We start from the raw sequence: 17,842 nt of genomic DNA, 5'->3' as shown, positions 1-17,842 counted from the left end.
CAAACTGCCAAAGTCGCGTGAACCACTGAAATTTCAAAAGACTTATGACGTAACGAAGCCTCATTTACTGAATTCACGTGACTTTGGTGCTCCAAACCACTGATTTGAATCAAAAGATTCATTAAGCTTTGAAGAAAAAGTCGGTATTTTGTTTTGTTTTTGCGCACAAAAAATATTCTCGTCGCTTCATAACATTAAGGTTGATTCACTGTAGTCATATTGACTGTTTTATTGATGTCTTTTAATACCCTTCTGGACCTCAAAAGATGCAGTGTCATTGCTGCTTATGTGTGGATCAGATACCCTCGGATTTCATCAAAAATATCTTAATTTGTGTTCTCAAGACAAACAAAGGTCTTACGGGTTTGGGACAACATGAGGCTGAGTACTTAATGACAGAAATTTCATTTTTGGGTGAACTAACCCTTTAAGAAATTATACAAGTTCAAGAAAAACCAAGACAAAAAACAGAAACAAGATTCATCATTTCTGAGCTGCTCACACTTTTGCAGCTCATATGAAACCTAGTTTTATTTGTGAATCAATCAAACAAGTACTTCTTTAAATAAAATCTTTGCCCAAACAGAGAAATGAAAGAACTCACTGATGGCTTCGACAAAGTCATTAAAGGATGTGTAGGTGAACAGAGGCTCTGGAAGCTCCCGGAAAAACATCTTCAGAGCACCTGTAGTCACGTGGATATCCTCCCATTTGCTGTCTTCCAGATTCACCTTTTCATCTGCAGACACATAAACAAACCCTTTATACCAATTCAAAATAAAGCTGCTGGACAAAGCAGACCAGACTGCTATACAAGGAGAAACTTTGCTAGACAGCTAATATACCACTGGATAAAGTATAAGAGTAATTTTTCTGTCTGATTGTTTGAACTTTGTTGTTATTAATATTTTGAATTAGCTTTTATTTTGATATTTTGAGTCTTTATTTTAATTTTAGTTTTAGTAATATTGTTATATGCTTTTGCCATTTTTATTAGCTTTTAAAAAATATTTCTATATACTTCTATAATTCTATAATTTATTTTTACTTCAGTTTTATCAATTTTAGTACTTCAACTTATTTTATTTTAGTTAGATGCCAAGGCAACATTTCTAATTTTCGTTTAAGTTTTTAAGCATACGTTTTTCATCTAATATATTTTATTTCATTTCAGATTTATTTCAAATATTTTTCATAGATCTTATTTTAGTTTTAGTTAACAATAACAAGAATGTGTGAGACCTGTTTGTGAGATTTTATAAAACTGCATAAACAAACAAACAAAAAAATCCCCTACCATGATTGACAGCAAAGCGCAGTTTCTGTATGACAGCCAGATTTCCACTGACTCTGTACAAGCCATCAACACTTAAGCCTGAGAAAAAGATGCAGACAAATGAGACAGGAAGTGGATGTAGTCCTAGAACAACAGCTCAAAGAGTGCATTAATATAATCAATCCCAATAAATGAAACACACAAATAAGTACCTGTACTCTCCACATGCTCAATGCACATCTTAACAAAATTAGGCACAGAAGTGCCTTCTCTCTGACACAGGGCAGTCAAACTGCAGCCAAACACTTGATCTGAGAACAGAGAGGAGGGTTACCAGAGGTGTTTTCTAACAGAACCCTTTGCTCTTTATGTAGATCATTCACAAATGCTTAAAAAGTCTTGTTAGCTCCTAATACTAAGCTGTAAGCACTTATATCATGGTATGTTACCTTTTATATAGCCCTTGTCTCTGACAGCCTGTAAGGTGGGTCTCCGTGTGAGGAACTTCTTCAGTTTCACTCTGGTCTTCTTCTGTTCGGACGACTCCATACTGGAGTTCTTCACTACTGCACAAACACACAGGTGCATGTCATGACTCAGCACAAACCCTATATGTAGTTATGATTTATTTGACAAATTTATGTTTTCTGTACTTCTGTTTTTCTTTGAGTCTCTGGGGTCTTTCTCTTTGTCGTGTTTCTCAGATCCAGGAGACTCAGGCATGTCTTCTTCAATGGCTTCATCAGACTCCCAAGCCTATAACACACATGCATCGTCATTACAATGTGATTTTGAACTGTTTATTTCATATTTTTGCAGTGTGTGGTGTGTGTATTTCACTCACATGTGTGTTGATGGTCTCAGAAAGCGCTCTGAACCAGTCATTAATAACACTGTCAATCTCAGACTGGATCAGCAGCTCTGTGCCCACTCGTGTCTTCAGCTGCCGGGGTCAAAGTTCACATCAGGTCAGTGGGATTATATTAGGCAAAGGCAGGTGTCAGGACAGATTAAGTTACAGTAAGAAATATTACAGTTAAAGGCACACTATGTAAGATTTCTGGATTAAAATATCCAAAAACCACTACAACAATGTTTTGTTGTATATATTTTGTTGACTTGTGTACTAACATTATCCCAAATGTTTCCAAGAATGTTTAAATTCAGAGAAATAAGCAATTTTAACCAGGACACGGACCGTGTCCGTGTGTCGCCTATCAATGACATCATACCCGCACTACCCTCGATTTCGGTTTTATTTTGTAGAAACCATGGAAACACCAAAGATGCTTTAATATATTATGTGTTTTATTAGACAGGTGAGCCACTGTTTGGATACATTCATCGACAGAAAATTAATCATTGCTATATAGCTCAACACAGCAAGTCTTATTGTTAAAATCTCGTTTTCTTGATTTATAGCGAGTACCATGTTTTACCATGCCTAATATCAATCTAGCTTACTGCAGTGTGCAACAAGTGTCTCATAGTAGCCGCCAAGCGAACGCACAGAGTAGCATTATAACAACTTTCAATACACAAATGTATCTAATATGATAAAACAGTGATGCGTTACCCCACATACGCATGACTGGAAGAAGCGGAAGGGGTAGTCTGCGGCATAATAAAAGCACCACTGCTCTCCGTGTGTTGCGCTCGCGCCTGTCTCTCATTAGCAATCGCTCCAGCGGCCTCGTTCCGCTCCAACAGCTTTCAGCCCCACCCATACTAAATTAATGTTAATAAATCTTTAATACATTAGCTCATCCATGAATATGATTTCTGCCTGAGTCTCGTCGGATTCTTTTCCACAGGCTGTAGACGTGAAGACTGCACCTCCCATGATTTTGCAAAATCAAGGCGTCATCAAGCTACGCCTTTGTTTTGAATAAGCGACCTCTAGTGGTGTAAAATTACATATTGTGCCTTTAATCATGAAAAACTAATATTATAAATGCTGTTGCTTGGCAATCGTAAACATGCTGCAATTATGCTAATGTAACTGTAACTGTATTACAGTACCTGATGTAATTTATTAGGATTTTCATTGCTAATAACTTGGCTAATATCTATAAAATACTAAATAACTAATAGAATAAGTAAGTAATAAATCAGCTATTTGATTACCACTGTTGTCTTAAAGTATTGCTGTTGTCATTAAATAAAAAACATGTTTTATAAAAGTAATAAGCCAGTAATGGTTAAATTACTGTGTGATACAATAATTTTACCAAGGTTAAGAATTCTAGGCACTGTAAAAATAACCTGTAAAAGTGTTAAAATAACTCTAACCAACAGTCTCTCATGGCTTATTGCTTTATCTTCTTCTGCTAATTCATCAGAAAATTGCTCTGTAATTGCCATAAATTAACCAAAAATGTTAAAACAAAGTATTTACTACAATTTTGAGAAATTCAGAGGTAAAATCAGCTGACTCTCACCTCAATTACATGTTTCTTGCTGGACTTTTCTTTGGATGCCCACTCGACCGAACCTCCTCGGAGGTCCACTGTGAATTCCGGTTTGGACTGATTGCCTCCAAACTTTAATAACAAAGGTAAATTAAACAGCTCAGTTTAAATCTGTCAACTCTCCATTAATTAATCATCTTCTATGAGTTTTTAGGATTCATTTTAGTCCAGTGCTGTTAAACAAAAGCTATTTTGTTGTTCCTGTTTAAAGGTGAGTTACGGAGAACGCTGCATTTTAAGTGTCAATTAGTTCTGGGTGCCAGGGAATGTCCACTAATAGGTTAGATTTGAATATTAAATGCACAATGCACACGCTTGAATGTTTTATAATTTATGGCCATGGTTTGCAAAGAGCATTCCCATATTTTGCTTTGTGCAGTGCTAAGCTCCACTTTGTATGTTGTGATTTTTTTACACATTCAAATGGCACAAAATAAATGAGTCTGATTATACAGAAATGCATGCCAGCAAACATCCATTTTCATTTACTATCTCTGGTTATTTGACATTATAAAAGTTTTAAATTCACTCTCTCTTGCAGGAGGAACTGACATCAAGCACATAGCAGGGGCTATAAGTGTGGCGCACAGGCAGAAAGTAGAACGTGCACAAATAAAATGGGAGACAAGCTGCCCTGCTCTGCTGATCTCAGAACAGCTCTACATAACATAACTTATATTAACTTATAATTATTTATATAATGAAATTAAATTATATCAAATACCATACTTTTTTTTTTTTTAAACCATCTTAAGTATTTATCAAATTACAAATTGCAGCCATCTTTAATCTATGCAAAATTGTTCCTAGATCAGCATAGAGCAGAGGGCACATTCATTCTGTTCAGAGAGGCTGACACATACAGAAGGAGCCCGGTCGCGTCTACAGTGCGTATAGGACACTGCAGGCCGGGGCTTAATCGAACGCTTCCAGTTACTTAGCAATGAAAGGAGGAGTTCAGGAAAGGAACCATTGCGGCAGTACGACTTTGAAGAGACAGAGAAGAGATGAAAGAAAGGAAAAGAGCAGAAAAAAAGTGATGATGCATAAAAAAAAAACACTCACAACACACATGGGAGATATAAACGAAAGAGAGAGGTACAAATCAGCAAGAGAGCTAATGTTTATAGTAATCTGAATACTACTTTTTTTGTTCACATTTGTTGAACACTGAATGTGGATGCAGTTTGCACAGTAGTACACTCCTGCATAAATGCAAGCAAATTTGAAAATATGTAGGAGCCTGCCAGTATTCAAAGCATGTAAATTGAAATAATGCTGTCAACCGTTACTACACACCAACAAGGTAAAATACACTGAACAATTTTCTAGAAGAAAATTCCCTCCTTGCCCCAGAGGAATGGACCATTGTAACCTGGCATTAATACATACCCAGCTGGTGCCGCTGCCCTGACCCTTTGCGAAGAGTAATGAGGATCCCTGCAGGACAGTCCAGGTGGAGGCCCAATTCTTCCTGCAGGACAATAAAAATAATAAGTGAGCATCTGTGTCACTATTTTAAAGATCAAATGATAAACTAGTAAAGGGAATCACCAAAAACTGCATAATATTTTTTTAAAGTGCCCGTTATGCTACTTTAAATGCTCCTAATTTTGTTTTAAACAGGTTTACATGCATCCAAGGTAAAAAAAAAAAAAAAAACACACACACACACACACACACAAAAAAAACCCCACTCATTTTCTCATAATATACATTGCAGCATCACCTCTTTTCTCACAGTGTCTGAAACAGCTCAATCAAGGATCCAGTCCCTCTAAACCCCTCCTTTTACTCTGCTCTGATTGGTCAGTATGTTCAGACTACAGGCAAAGACTTTATATATAGAAAGACAGTGCACTTGTATTATTATGAATGGGAGAAAGTGCAACGCACAATATGGCGGGATAAGTCCCGCCTTCTAAAAAGAGCTAATCGCTGAGTGGTAAAGTCAAAGATGGCTGCCGATTGAAATGACTTGTCTTAAAGGGACTTTGCTACAGGGTGTGTCGGAAACAAAACCTCCATTACCATATTTGAATTTCAACTCCGGAAGCTTAATCAGTGATAGCGTCGGTTTTACCATATCAATTTAAACCCAAGTGGATTTGCTTTTAGTGCAGAAAACGGCATGTCAACATCACGAACCAAACTCTTCCAAGCCTTAGCTACAACTACAGTGTTGGAGGGCGGGGCAAAGTAGACGTTGTTCGCGAGCAGCCAATGAAGACCATAGGCTGGCATTATGCAAATGTGTTACACACCTGCATAGGTTTGTAACAGGAAGTGAGACTGGAATTACTGACGACTCGTCTCGGCATTTCAGAATTGATCCTTTCTTTTAGAAGACAATAAGTTTATTTGTCAAGCATTTTGATGTTTAAAACTTTGCAGACCTTTTACATTCACAAACAGCTATATTACATACTGCATTAAAGGGATAGTTCACCCAAAAATGAAAATTATCCCATGATTTACTCAACCTCAAGCTTTCCTAGGTGAATATGACTTGGAAGAGCCAGGATATTTTTAAATATATCTCCAATTGTGTTCGTCTGAAAAAAGATAGTCATATACACTTAGGATGGCTTGAGAGTGAGTAAATCATGGGGTAATTTTCATTTTTGGGTGAACTATCCCTTTAAAGGTAATATTTGGAAAACCATAATAGGGGCACTTTAATGACCAATGCTTCCATTTCGCAATTTAATTCATTTCATGATTTAATTCACTCTTTGTAGCATCAACCGATATTACAGGCCACAAAAGTTTTTTTTTTTGCAAAACTTTTTTCTTTTAAGAAAAAATATACTGCATAATGCATGAATATTATTAGTATTTTATTGTCCAGTTCCCCATACCTATTAAAAATGACAATATTCAGTGATGCAGTTTTTACCTGACTTTCTTGCCATGTTCAGTGATCTTGGTGACATTGAGAACACCACACTTTTCTGAGGGCTACAGAGAGGAGAAAAATGAGCTCAGTGAATAAAAATGAAAAGAAAAATAAATAACAATAAAGGGGAAAAGATCAAATAAAAAGTAAATAAATACATAAGAATATTGTATATTATTATACTGTATATTATAATGATTATAATATATTGTATAAAAATTATTATTATTATTATTATTAGCAGTAGTATTTAAATTAGGCAACTGAAATTGCATTGTTAATTCTAATGACAACATGCATTTAAAAGAGAACTGAATGTTAATAAACTGAAAGGCACGTTCACATGTTATTGGTTATACTAACGGTAGAGGGGTGTTTTGGTGAAGAGGGGCAGGAGTCTGATTCAGGAGAGTTGTGTTTGGCATTTACAGACTCCTGCAAGTCATAAAGCAGAAAAAGTGTGGTGTTAAACATTCAGAGTAGAGGTGGTTAGAGGATGAATACAAAAAAAGAGGTTAGATCCATTCTCAATGCAATTAAGAATTTCCTGAGAAAAAGGCTGATATATTAGTGTTTACATATACTAATAATGGTCAGACTCAGTTAGCTCAAGTCTTGATGTGCTATGAATTGTTTGTACAAGATGTTTTTGACATGTTAGTAATAAAATAAGTTAGTATAAAGGCAGCATACGCAAACATACAAATAAGCACACATATGCACACACCCAGATAAATCATGTAGAAATCATGAAGTGCACATTTTGAGCAAGTTTTGATTAACCCAAATTGATTTATTTCCTTGATTCGCTTGAAAACAATTTCAATTTGGGAAGGAGACGAAATCAAGAAGTCTGTAATCACATCTGATTGGTTACAGCATAATGAGGTGACTAACTTCTCTGTACAGTGACAGACCGAAGCCCCTGGAGAGGCGGTTCACACTGAACCATCTGTTTTTGAATGGCAGCTGGAATGAAAACCATTGTGTGACACAAGAGCAACATAATGTCAGGCTTGTTTCATTTAGCATCTTTAAAGAACCAGCATAATTGAGTGACAAAATAAAATACAAAACACATGCACTGAGATTAAGAACTGTTAAAAGCCTCACACTCTCCTATAGGAAATATATTTGGTATGTGTTAATCTTCACTGGCATCTGTGTGGGGAAAAAAAACAACTGACAGCCTCCTAATTGGCTTTTAGGCTACATGCTGGTTTTCATAGTAAAAGATTTGAAAGGGCCTGAGAGTTACATAAATGGAGTCAGTAATAACCATAAACACCTAAAAAGTCATAACCCAGGGCAATAAACATCAAAGCGGTTATGTTACTTTCATTAAGTGCTGGTCTATTGGAGAATAAAAAAAAAAATAAAAAAAAAATCTTTTTGTAACATTATACACTACCAAAGTAAATATAAACAAAACAAGATTTTTTTTTTTTTTTTTGGAAAGATATTAAAAAATTAATACTTTTATTCTGCAAGGATGCATTCAATTGATTAAAAAGTGACAGTAAAGACATTTATAATGTTACAAAAGATTCTATTTCAAATAAATGCTGTTCTTTTGAATTTTCTATTTATCAAAGAATCCTAAAACAAAACCAGTCATAAGTCGCACGGGTATGTTTGTAGCAATAGCCAACAATACATTGTATGGGTCAAAATTATCGATTTTTCTTTTATGCCAAAAATCATTAAGATATTAAGTAAAGATCATGTTCCATAAAGATATTTTGTAAATTTCCTACCAAATTAAAATGTTTTTTGAGCATCAAAATATCAAAATGATTTCTGAAGGATCATGTAACACTGAAGCCTGGAGTAATGACTGCTGAAAATTCAGCTTTGCGATCACAGGAATAAACTAGATTTTAAAATATTTTCAAACAGAAAACAGTTATTTTAATAATGATTCACAATATTTTACTGTATTTTTTGAGCAAATAAATGCAGAATTCTATCAAATAAATCATACCAACCCCAAACTTTTGAATGGCAGTGTATGCGTATATATATATATACATACATATATATATATATATATATATATACACATATATATATATACATATATGTGTATGTATGTATGTATATATATTATACATACATATATACACACACACACACACCTATATTACAAAACAGAGAACTGTATTGTGAAGACTGTGATTGGTTGTGCTAAAAAGAACACAACCAAAGAGCACATTTGTTTGTGTTTAACAACATAGACATACCTTATCACTGATGTCCAGCACATATGTGCTGTGTCTCCACTTGGTCAGCACAATGGGCTCCTGCTGCTTCCTTTCCAAACTGTGACTCTTAGGAGCTTCTCCAGAGATTGGAGGAGAGAGATTATACTGAGAACAAACAGGAAGGAAAAGAGAGAGAGAAAGTGTTAAAACCATCGGCAGGACTCGGGGGGACTGAGGAAATAAATTTCAAGGGGGGATTGAGTTTCAGTTCAAAATGTAGAGGATTTCCATCTTTTATCCACATTAATAGCCTACAAAATGCTATTAAAAAATAAAAAATATAGTGGGATTTTCTGCATCTATTTATACACAATTCTACAGGAAATTCTGCAATGTTTTGAAGAAACAAGCAAAAAAAGGTTGGTTAAAAAAACCTAACTCATTTATATACTAAATGAGTATAGACAGTGATAAAAACACAGAAAAGAACAGCCGCTGGGTACCTCTCTCCTCACCGTCCACAGCACCATGTGCAGTCAAGATCCCCTCCTCCGAACATGAGCCCCCCCAATCCGCACAGCCCCCCAGAGTACAACATATGTGTGTGTGTGTGTGTGTGTGTGTGTGTGTGTATGGATGGAATGAGTGTAAGAGTACGTGTAATAAAAGTGTCTAACAGTGTCTAGCAGCGACTGGGGCACTAGAAACACTGATCTCGACTAACTAGATTAGGGAATCAGGGTTACTTTTAGATTTTCCAGGTAAACCACCTACTGTCCAGGTTAACACTAGAGCTCAAGCAGGAAATTAACAACAACACATGATTTAAAGACAGGAGAAAAACTGTCTGGGTCTACATGTGAAAAAGTTTAACTTACTTTTGGTAACTCCCATTCTGAACGGGATCCATCAGCACTGTAGTAATACGGCCGTCCTTGTTCATCCACATGTTTAATCCACTGCCAAACAAAGACAGATATCTGTTACACTATGTATCATCCATAACAAATGAGATTTTGCTGTGTCTTTCCAGCACCTTCTCATTGGTGTATTCAGACACGTAGAGTGTGTGGCCATGTTCATCCAGTTCCTCAGACCAGCCTCTAGGGGGCGATCCGTACTGACTGTCTGACTGACTGGAGTGTGTGCTGGGACAGTTCTCCTCAGAAGACAAATGCTAAAGAAGGCAGTGAGACAAGAGAATGAGAAAACAAAAATGGCAGAAAGACAAAGTGAATAGTGCAAATTTAGTGCATCTGTAACCGATAATATTTTAACTGATAAACAAAATATATTATGCGCCCCCCTTTTATTAAACCATAATTTATGTTTTCACCACTAGATGGCAGCTTTAGACAATAAAAATTGTGAAACTTAGATCGAAACTTCAGATAAGGCTGTTCTAAATACGTCTGGGAAACAGGTCAAACTATTTACTCTCATAAACACAGACATACATGTTAGCTCTTACAGTATCCAGAACAACTTAACTGACATTATTTTAATTCATAATAATAACATCAGCTGAGAATGAGTTGTTCTGTGTGAAGCTGGGTCAACTGCCTGATGAAGCTTAAATATCTGAACAGCATTTTTCAAAGACTTAAATATAGACTGAAGACCTACTTCATCTTTGGCCCAGTTCAAACTTTCACAAGCATGTGGGCACACAGTCACGCTCACATTCGCATAAAGATGATGTGTTTTACATATGAAATCAGATATTTTAAAACAGTTGACCAATATCAATGGACATTTTTCTAGTTGTTTGTTACCTCCATGTCTCCAGTGTTGGGCGTGTCTCCACGACTGACCCCGTTGTCTCGTGATCGGGGTGGTTTCCAGGTCCTTTCCTGAGTCGTGCGGTTGTAGTAGAAGTTTCTTCCACTCGAATCTTTATGCGTTTCCCAGTCGCCCAGGATGTGGAGAGGGGAGGAAGTGGGAACAGGTGGGAGAGATGACTGAGAGATCTTCAACTCCTGGAGGTTTGTGTACACGGGGGATTCGGGTCGACCCTGTCCGGTAGGAGATATGCCCTGTGGACAAAACAGAGAAAAGGGCAGCAAGTCAGAGAAAATTTTAATTTTTCAAAAGAAATAAAGTGTCTCTCTCCAGTTCTGCATGAAAATCAATATTCTGTTTAGCAGCTAAAATGTAAATGTCTCAAAAGATAAGTGCACACATCTGCCAAAGCAAGAGGGTAAAGAGAAACAAAAGCAGCTAATAAAACTGTGATTGATTCTGCCAGGCAGTGGAGAAATTCTGAGAGAGATCCAAGATTCACAGGGGGCTCCAAGAAACATCTGCCAGTTATTTTATTGATGCGTTCATGGCTGACAACTGGCTAGACTTTCACACAGTTCATTTAAAACAACTCATGTTTTAAATGAGAGGAAAGCATGGGGAGAATTCAATAAAGTTAAAGATTAAGCATGGAAATATTTGCATATGATTTACCAAGAAAAAGAGACCGAGAACAAAGAGAGGAGCCAATCAAAAAGCAGTTTGAAAAGATCTATGACCATCTGTACTTAATCACTTGTAAATGTAATGATAGAAAAACAGTCAGTTCAGTAGAAATATTTTAGTATAGAAGTCAGTCAATGAAGAAGTCACTCTTTCAGTTGTTTCAAAGAGTTTTTTTTAGAAAGCATCTCTTTCTCATTACTCTAAAAGAGACGGCGTCCTCGCTGCTGAAGGTGCTGTTATTTTGGTGTAACCCACTATGAGCTTCACCATAATGAAAACAAACCACACAATACCAACCAGAGGAAAATTGAACAACTGAAACATATACAGGAAAAACAGAAATAGAAGCCAGTCTCTCACCTGAGGGCAACAGGTACTGCTCCCAGAACATTAACAAAGTCACTAGTGACTACTTGACTTGAAACCCTAATACTGCAACTAGTGATGTGCAAATTAGAGTATATACAGTATCTGTATATGCATACGCTACACTTGGGTGACCTGTCAGGGGGTGCAACATGGCACAAGTCTGAGGACCAATCCAAAGCAATGACCCAATGCTAACCTTTGAAAAAATCTGACACAATTCCTGTTTTTATGGAAAGACTTGTTGGCAAAGACCTCAAATAGTCAGGGAATTTGAAAGAGAGGGAAAGAGGCCTGTTGGCTAATCCATCCTGTCATGCATGGAAATATATGAGACTTCCTGTCATACTGAAATAATAAGGTTTATCGTGATAATAGACTCAAAGCTGCTCTAACGTTTTCCAATGTCCTGTGTGACTGCGTGGCATTAGGAAAACATTCCAAAAGAGAATCCCAACATTACATTCATCCAAATGCATTTTGGCTGGCAGTCAAATACTCATTTATTTGTATAATGGCCACTAAACACTGCGATAGTTCTCGTTCAGCTTACATAATAAAAAAATATCAACTCAAATTAATATTTTATGTCAATATATTTATTTATTTGGCAACTAGCTGACTTACATAACACTTCAGTTACAAATTACATAAAAACAGAAAAATAGTTAAAACTACCCTAGTGGGAAAAAAAAAAAAATCTACAATATATTTGAAATACATTTATTATGTGCTTAAGTATACAACAGATACATTTACATATTTATGTGCTAATTAAAAATTCCCCGCAATTATACTTTTGATATACTAAACTGGTATTACTTAAAGTCTGCTTTTATTAACTAATTTTGGAATTAATGCAAGAAGTAGTGCAGAAGTCGTGCTGAAGTCCAACTAAAAATATACTTAAGTATATTTGAATGTGCTAAAATGGAACTATTGCAAGTATACTTTATGTACACTTTAAATAACTGATATTATACAAAGATCATACAATCCTTATTAACAGTGATATTAAAACACTTTTTAGGCATAATATTAAGAAATATGAATTGTGCAATAAAGAAATACTCCAAATAAAGTTTAATTACAATTTATATCAGTAAGTCTTAAGTGATATGTCAATAAATATGTAAATGGTTTTAAAGTATATCTAGTATGAAATAAATGTATGTATTAACGTTATGTTAGAATAACAAATAAAGCCAAGAAAATAAACACTACCAAGTACGATACTACCAATTGTGCATAATAATATAATATAGTATAATATAATATAATATAACCACTTGAAATCAAACATTAAAAAATACATTGGTAAATTTCACCTTCTGACTCCTGCTTGTCTCTTGAGCTGTAGGTCTTTTTCTCTTCAATCTAATGGAGATACTGAAACTCTCCACCTAAATATCTGCATAAAAACCTCAACCCTTGTTTGCATATTTCTGTCTCTTGCTCTGTCTCAACCGCATGCACACTGTATCTGTAAATGAACACAATGTTAGAGAGACCAGCCTCTACTGAATTATTTCATAAAATAGGGGACCCAAAAATAGCTCAAACAGCAAAGTTTTCACTCAGTGTAATGTACAATGTTGCGTGCACAAACAGAAACAAAGATGAACGTATTCAAATCCAGGCTCGGCCACATGGCTCCACATGGAAATCTGTAGAGCACACCCAGGAGGAAATGCACAGCATGCACATACACATGGTAACAGCTGTGAGTGTACATGAATTAAAACCCCTAAGGCAGAGGGATATTTGAGTATGAACCCTTAATATATGCAGTCAGGTTGCAGGTCCTGAAATGTGTCTGTAAGCATGTATATGACGTCAAACTGAAGTACTAGCACACATGAATACCAATTGGTTTCATGTTATGAGACGTTCTCTGCTGTTCCAGAGATGTTTTCAGATTAGATGTTCAGATACGGATGCTAATGAAGTCCTTTGTGGTTACCAGTCACACACACAGGATTCTGATGGCTTCTATTCCACATATGCTTTCTCATTCAGTCAGTACAAAGGTACAATAGATGCAACGGCACCAGTCACTGTAATCTGAATTCTGCAAGCTTTTGTAAAATTTTCTTGAAGCAAGAAAATATTCTTTCATCTTTTGATGAATCATCATCCATTCATGCATCTGTCCATCATCCTCCAAGTGCCAACCACTCTTATCATGCCTGTGGTACAGTATGAAAGCTACTCAAATCATAATTGATATCATACCTTATATTATATTATATTATATTATATTATATATTAATTACAACCCGAATTCCAGAAAAGTTTTATTCACCAATATTATTAGCCAATATTTTATTCACAATAGAACATAGATAACATAACAAATGTTTAAACTGAGAAATTTTACACTTTTATCCACTAAATGAGCTCATTTCAAATTTGATGCCTGCTACAGGTCTCAAAAAAGTTGGCACAGGGACAACAAATGGCTGAAAAGCAAGAAATTTTGAAAAGATTCAGCTGGGAGAACATCTAGCAATTAATTAAGTTAACTGATATCAGGTCTGTAACATGATTAGCTATAAAAGGGATGTCTTAGAGAGGCAGACTCTCTCAGAAGTAAAGATGGGCAATCTGTGAGGGCATAAAAAGATTGTGGAATACTTTAAAAACAATGTTCCTCAACGTCAAATTGCAAAGGCTTTGCAAATCTCATCATCTACAGTGCATAACATCATCAAAAGTTTCAGAGAAACTGGAGAAATCTCTGTGCGTAAGGGACAAGGCCGAAGACCTTTATTGGATGCCCGTAGTCTTCGGGCCCTCAGACGACACTGCCTCACTCATTGGCATGATCGTGTCAATGACATTACTAAATGGGCCCAGGAATACTTCCAAAAACCACTGTCGGTAAACACAATCCGTCGTGCCATCTGCAGATGCCAAAAGCTCTATCATGCAAAAAGGAAGCCATATGTGAACATGGTCCAGAAACGATGTCGTGTCCTGTGGGCCAAGGCTCATTTAAAATGGACTGTTTCAAAGTGGAAAAGTGTTCTATGGTCAGACGAGTCCAAATTTGACATTCCTGTTGGAAATCACAGACACTGTGTCCTCCTGGCTAAAGAGGAGGGAGACCTTCCAGCATGTCATCAGCGTTCAGTTTAAAAGCCAGCATCTCTGATGGTATGGGGGTGCATAAGTGCATACGGTATGGACAGCTTGCATGTTTTCGAAGGCACTATGAATGCTGAAAGGTATATAAAAGGTTTAAGAGCAACATATGCTCCCCTCCAGACAACATCAATTTCAGCAGGACAATGCAAAACCATATACTGCACCAATTACAACAGCATGGCTTCGTCGTAGAAGAGTCCGGGTGCTGAATTGGCATGCCTGCAGTGCAGATCTTTCACCTATAGAGAACATTTGGTGCATCATTAAACAAAAAAATGCGTCAAAGATGACCACGACTCTTCAGCAGCTGGAAACCTATATCAGGCAAGAATGGAACCAAATTCCAACACCAAAACTCCAGAAACTCATAACCTCAATGCCCAGACGTCTTCACACTGTTTTGAAAAGAAGAGGAGATGCTGCACCATAGTAAAACATGCCCCCGTCCCAACTATTTTGAGACCTGTAGCAGGCATCAAATTTTTGTGCATAAAATTGTAAAATTTCTCAGTTTAAACATTTGTTATGTTATCTATGTTCTATTGTGAATAAAATATTGGCTCATGTGATTTGAAAGTCTTTTAGTTTTCATTTTATTCAAATTTAAAAAAACGTCCCAACTTTTCCGAAATTCGGGTTGTATATTATATTATATTATATTATATTATAATACACAGCAGAGTGTGATGCACTGTGTTTTGTGACACATTCCTCCTATAACCAACATTAAAATTTTATGTGACTTTTGCCACGGTAGACCTTCTATTGGTTCGGACCAAATGGGATAGCCTTCGTGTATCAATGAGTCTTGGGCGCCCAACATCCTGTTGCCAGTTTGTGGTTTGTCCCTCCTTGTACCACTGTTGGTAAATTCTCACCATTGCTGACTAGGAGCAACCCACAAGCTTTGCAGTTTCAGAGATAATCTACCCAGACCATAATATGTGGCCTTGTTAGGAGATGATCAATGATATTCGCTTCACCTGTGACTGGTCATAATGTTTTGGCTCATCAGCTGTTCTCTTCTTGTGACTGGCCACTAGGGGTCCACATTAGACCACTGAACTGTGCGCCAAAGAAGGATTATGTGCAAACATGGTAACCTGCATTCCTTTCCCTCTGAAGCACCTCACCAGTGTGTGTGTGTGTGTGTGTGTGTGTGTGTGTGTGTGTGTGTGTGTGTGTGTGTGTGTGTGTAGTGTGTTTGAGAATGAAAAAAAGAAATGGAACAAAAGTAAGGTCCTCCATAAGCATATCTATAGGGTCTTGGTCTTGTAAAGTACTTTGATTAATGCTGACTGTACATTATCCTCCTCGTAACACTGCTTACAAAATAAAATAAAAAAAACTAATTGAAGTTAAATATTGATTTGATTTGAAATAATTGTATTAGCTTAATTGCAGATTAAGGTTCAACAAGGTTCAGAAACTAACACAGCTATGTAGGCACTTTTCTGTCTGAGACAAGTTCAGCGATCATTTCAGAACAATATTTGACAGCAAAATCCCATTACTGACCTATCAGAAACAAGTATTTCAGAAAGGCTATATTAAGGTTAATCATGCCATGTACGCATTTACTTAAAGGTCTTTGTGTGCTAAGCTGGGACATACTCTAAGATGGTTACATAACAGAATGAGTGTGTGTAAGGTAAGAAAGAGAAGTGAAAAGGCAATTTGAAAACTTGGATAAGGTCACAATTTTGTGATGTTTCTTTATGGATGTGCTTGTGTGTAGGACAGGGGCATTTTCTACACAAAATACAAGCTAAAAGACACATGAGAGGAGGCAGTGCCTGTGATTGGCTGATTACCCTGTCAGTGGACTAATGCCGACCTATCATTATCGTAACAATTGCTAATTACAAAATATAACTCACCAGGTTTGGTCACTGGTGAAACTCTAACGGCACTTTGTAATTATTTTACATTTTGGCAAATTGGTGGCAAATTTGTACGATCTCATCTGTCCCTTTTTGTACAACCTGCTGGTTATTTAGGGGTGGGTTTGGGGGTAGACCTTCATGCTTAATTATTTTTCTAAAAATCAAATCATATGAATTCATACAAACCTGCCACCAATTTCCCAAAATATAAGACAGTTACGAATTGCCATTATTTTCAGAATCACCAACTCGTAAAACATTATCTCATGAGATAGGGTTGGTTCAGCTCAGTTAAATTAAACTTCATCTTCATACTTGCAGACTTCATGATGATGAAAAGAATGTGACTATTAGTAATAATAATAATAATAATAATAATAATAATAATAATCTTCCATTTGTCATATCACTCCTTTTGTTTTTAGAGGGAACAGACCTTCTTTTCTCCATCAACGACTACCCCTTACACAAAGAAAGGCCTATCTCACTCTCTTTTCTTCTGGACTAAGTATGGATGACCAGTATAACCTACATTTCCATCTGACTGCCTGCAGTCAGGATGCATCCACTCAGCTACACATTAGCACATCTGTGACATATGCGGAGCCATGCAGGCACAGTCACCCAGTCACCTCCCCCAGAGCCCCTGGAGCCACATGGATGTGTGCTCAACCAAACATGAGGTCTATATCTACAGTATGAGACCACAGTATCTACTGCAAGTGTGTCACGAAGGACACAACCCCACATATACTCAAATCAATAAGTGAGGCTCCAGGAAGGCTGATTTAGTTGACAGCAAACTTTATGGGGAATTTTAGCTCTATTTCACACCTCAGTGAGTTCAGCAATGCTCAAACTCTGACAGAGAGACAACCAATTAACCTTTAGGTCTTCGGCACAACGCTACTTGATACCGCACACGCACACACCAACAGACCACCCTGCGCTCATCGCTAATGCTGATGGTTTCTGTAAGACTCAATGAGAATATGAAAGCTCAGTCAGAGCAGCATGAAGTACAGTTGTACACTTTCCTCTCTAAAGCACTGCAACAGATGTTGAATGGGTACAAATGCAGCAAGAAAAAACAGTTTGACTGAAATTAAAGAGGAAAATCT

At 36.6% G+C, this 17,842-nt stretch overlaps 1 protein-coding gene across 12 annotated transcripts in view; it reads right to left on the bottom strand.

Moving 5' to 3' along the window:
- The window catches only part of arhgap12b (Rho GTPase activating protein 12b), a 58,147-nt gene that overhangs the window by 5,709 nt on the left and 34,596 nt on the right, over window positions 1-17,842 (bottom strand). For 2 of the 12 annotated variants that reach the window (XM_051913851.1, XM_051913854.1), the window contains 16 exons: window positions 10,626-10,886; window positions 9,887-10,027; window positions 9,729-9,809; window positions 8,890-9,015; window positions 7,544-7,615; window positions 7,010-7,081; window positions 6,647-6,708; window positions 5,140-5,221; window positions 4,611-4,733; window positions 3,718-3,819; window positions 2,121-2,219; window positions 1,930-2,032; window positions 1,726-1,842; window positions 1,489-1,587; window positions 1,298-1,375; window positions 605-739 (listed from right to left, as the gene is read on the bottom strand). In XM_051913851.1, coding sequence (XP_051769811.1) covers window positions 605-739; window positions 1,298-1,375; window positions 1,489-1,587; window positions 1,726-1,842; window positions 1,930-2,032; window positions 2,121-2,219; window positions 3,718-3,819; window positions 4,611-4,733; window positions 5,140-5,221; window positions 6,647-6,708; window positions 7,010-7,081; window positions 7,544-7,615; window positions 8,890-9,015; window positions 9,729-9,809; window positions 9,887-10,027; window positions 10,626-10,886 — 1,753 coding nt within the window. The remainder of the gene's footprint in view (window positions 1-604; window positions 740-1,297; window positions 1,376-1,488; window positions 1,588-1,725; window positions 1,843-1,929; window positions 2,033-2,120; window positions 2,220-3,717; window positions 3,820-4,610; window positions 4,734-5,139; window positions 5,222-6,646; window positions 6,709-7,009; window positions 7,082-7,543; window positions 7,616-8,889; window positions 9,016-9,728; window positions 9,810-9,886; window positions 10,028-10,625; window positions 10,887-17,842) is intronic. The other 10 variants (XM_051913852.1, XM_051913858.1, XM_051913859.1 and 7 more) reach the window with 7 other exon arrangements.

Source organism: Ctenopharyngodon idella, chromosome 12 (genome assembly GCF_019924925.1).
Source record: "Ctenopharyngodon idella isolate HZGC_01 chromosome 12, HZGC01, whole genome shotgun sequence".
NCBI classification, from domain to species: domain Eukaryota; kingdom Metazoa; phylum Chordata; class Actinopteri; order Cypriniformes; family Xenocyprididae; genus Ctenopharyngodon; species Ctenopharyngodon idella.
This window is presented reverse-complemented; position numbering and strand designations above follow the sequence as displayed.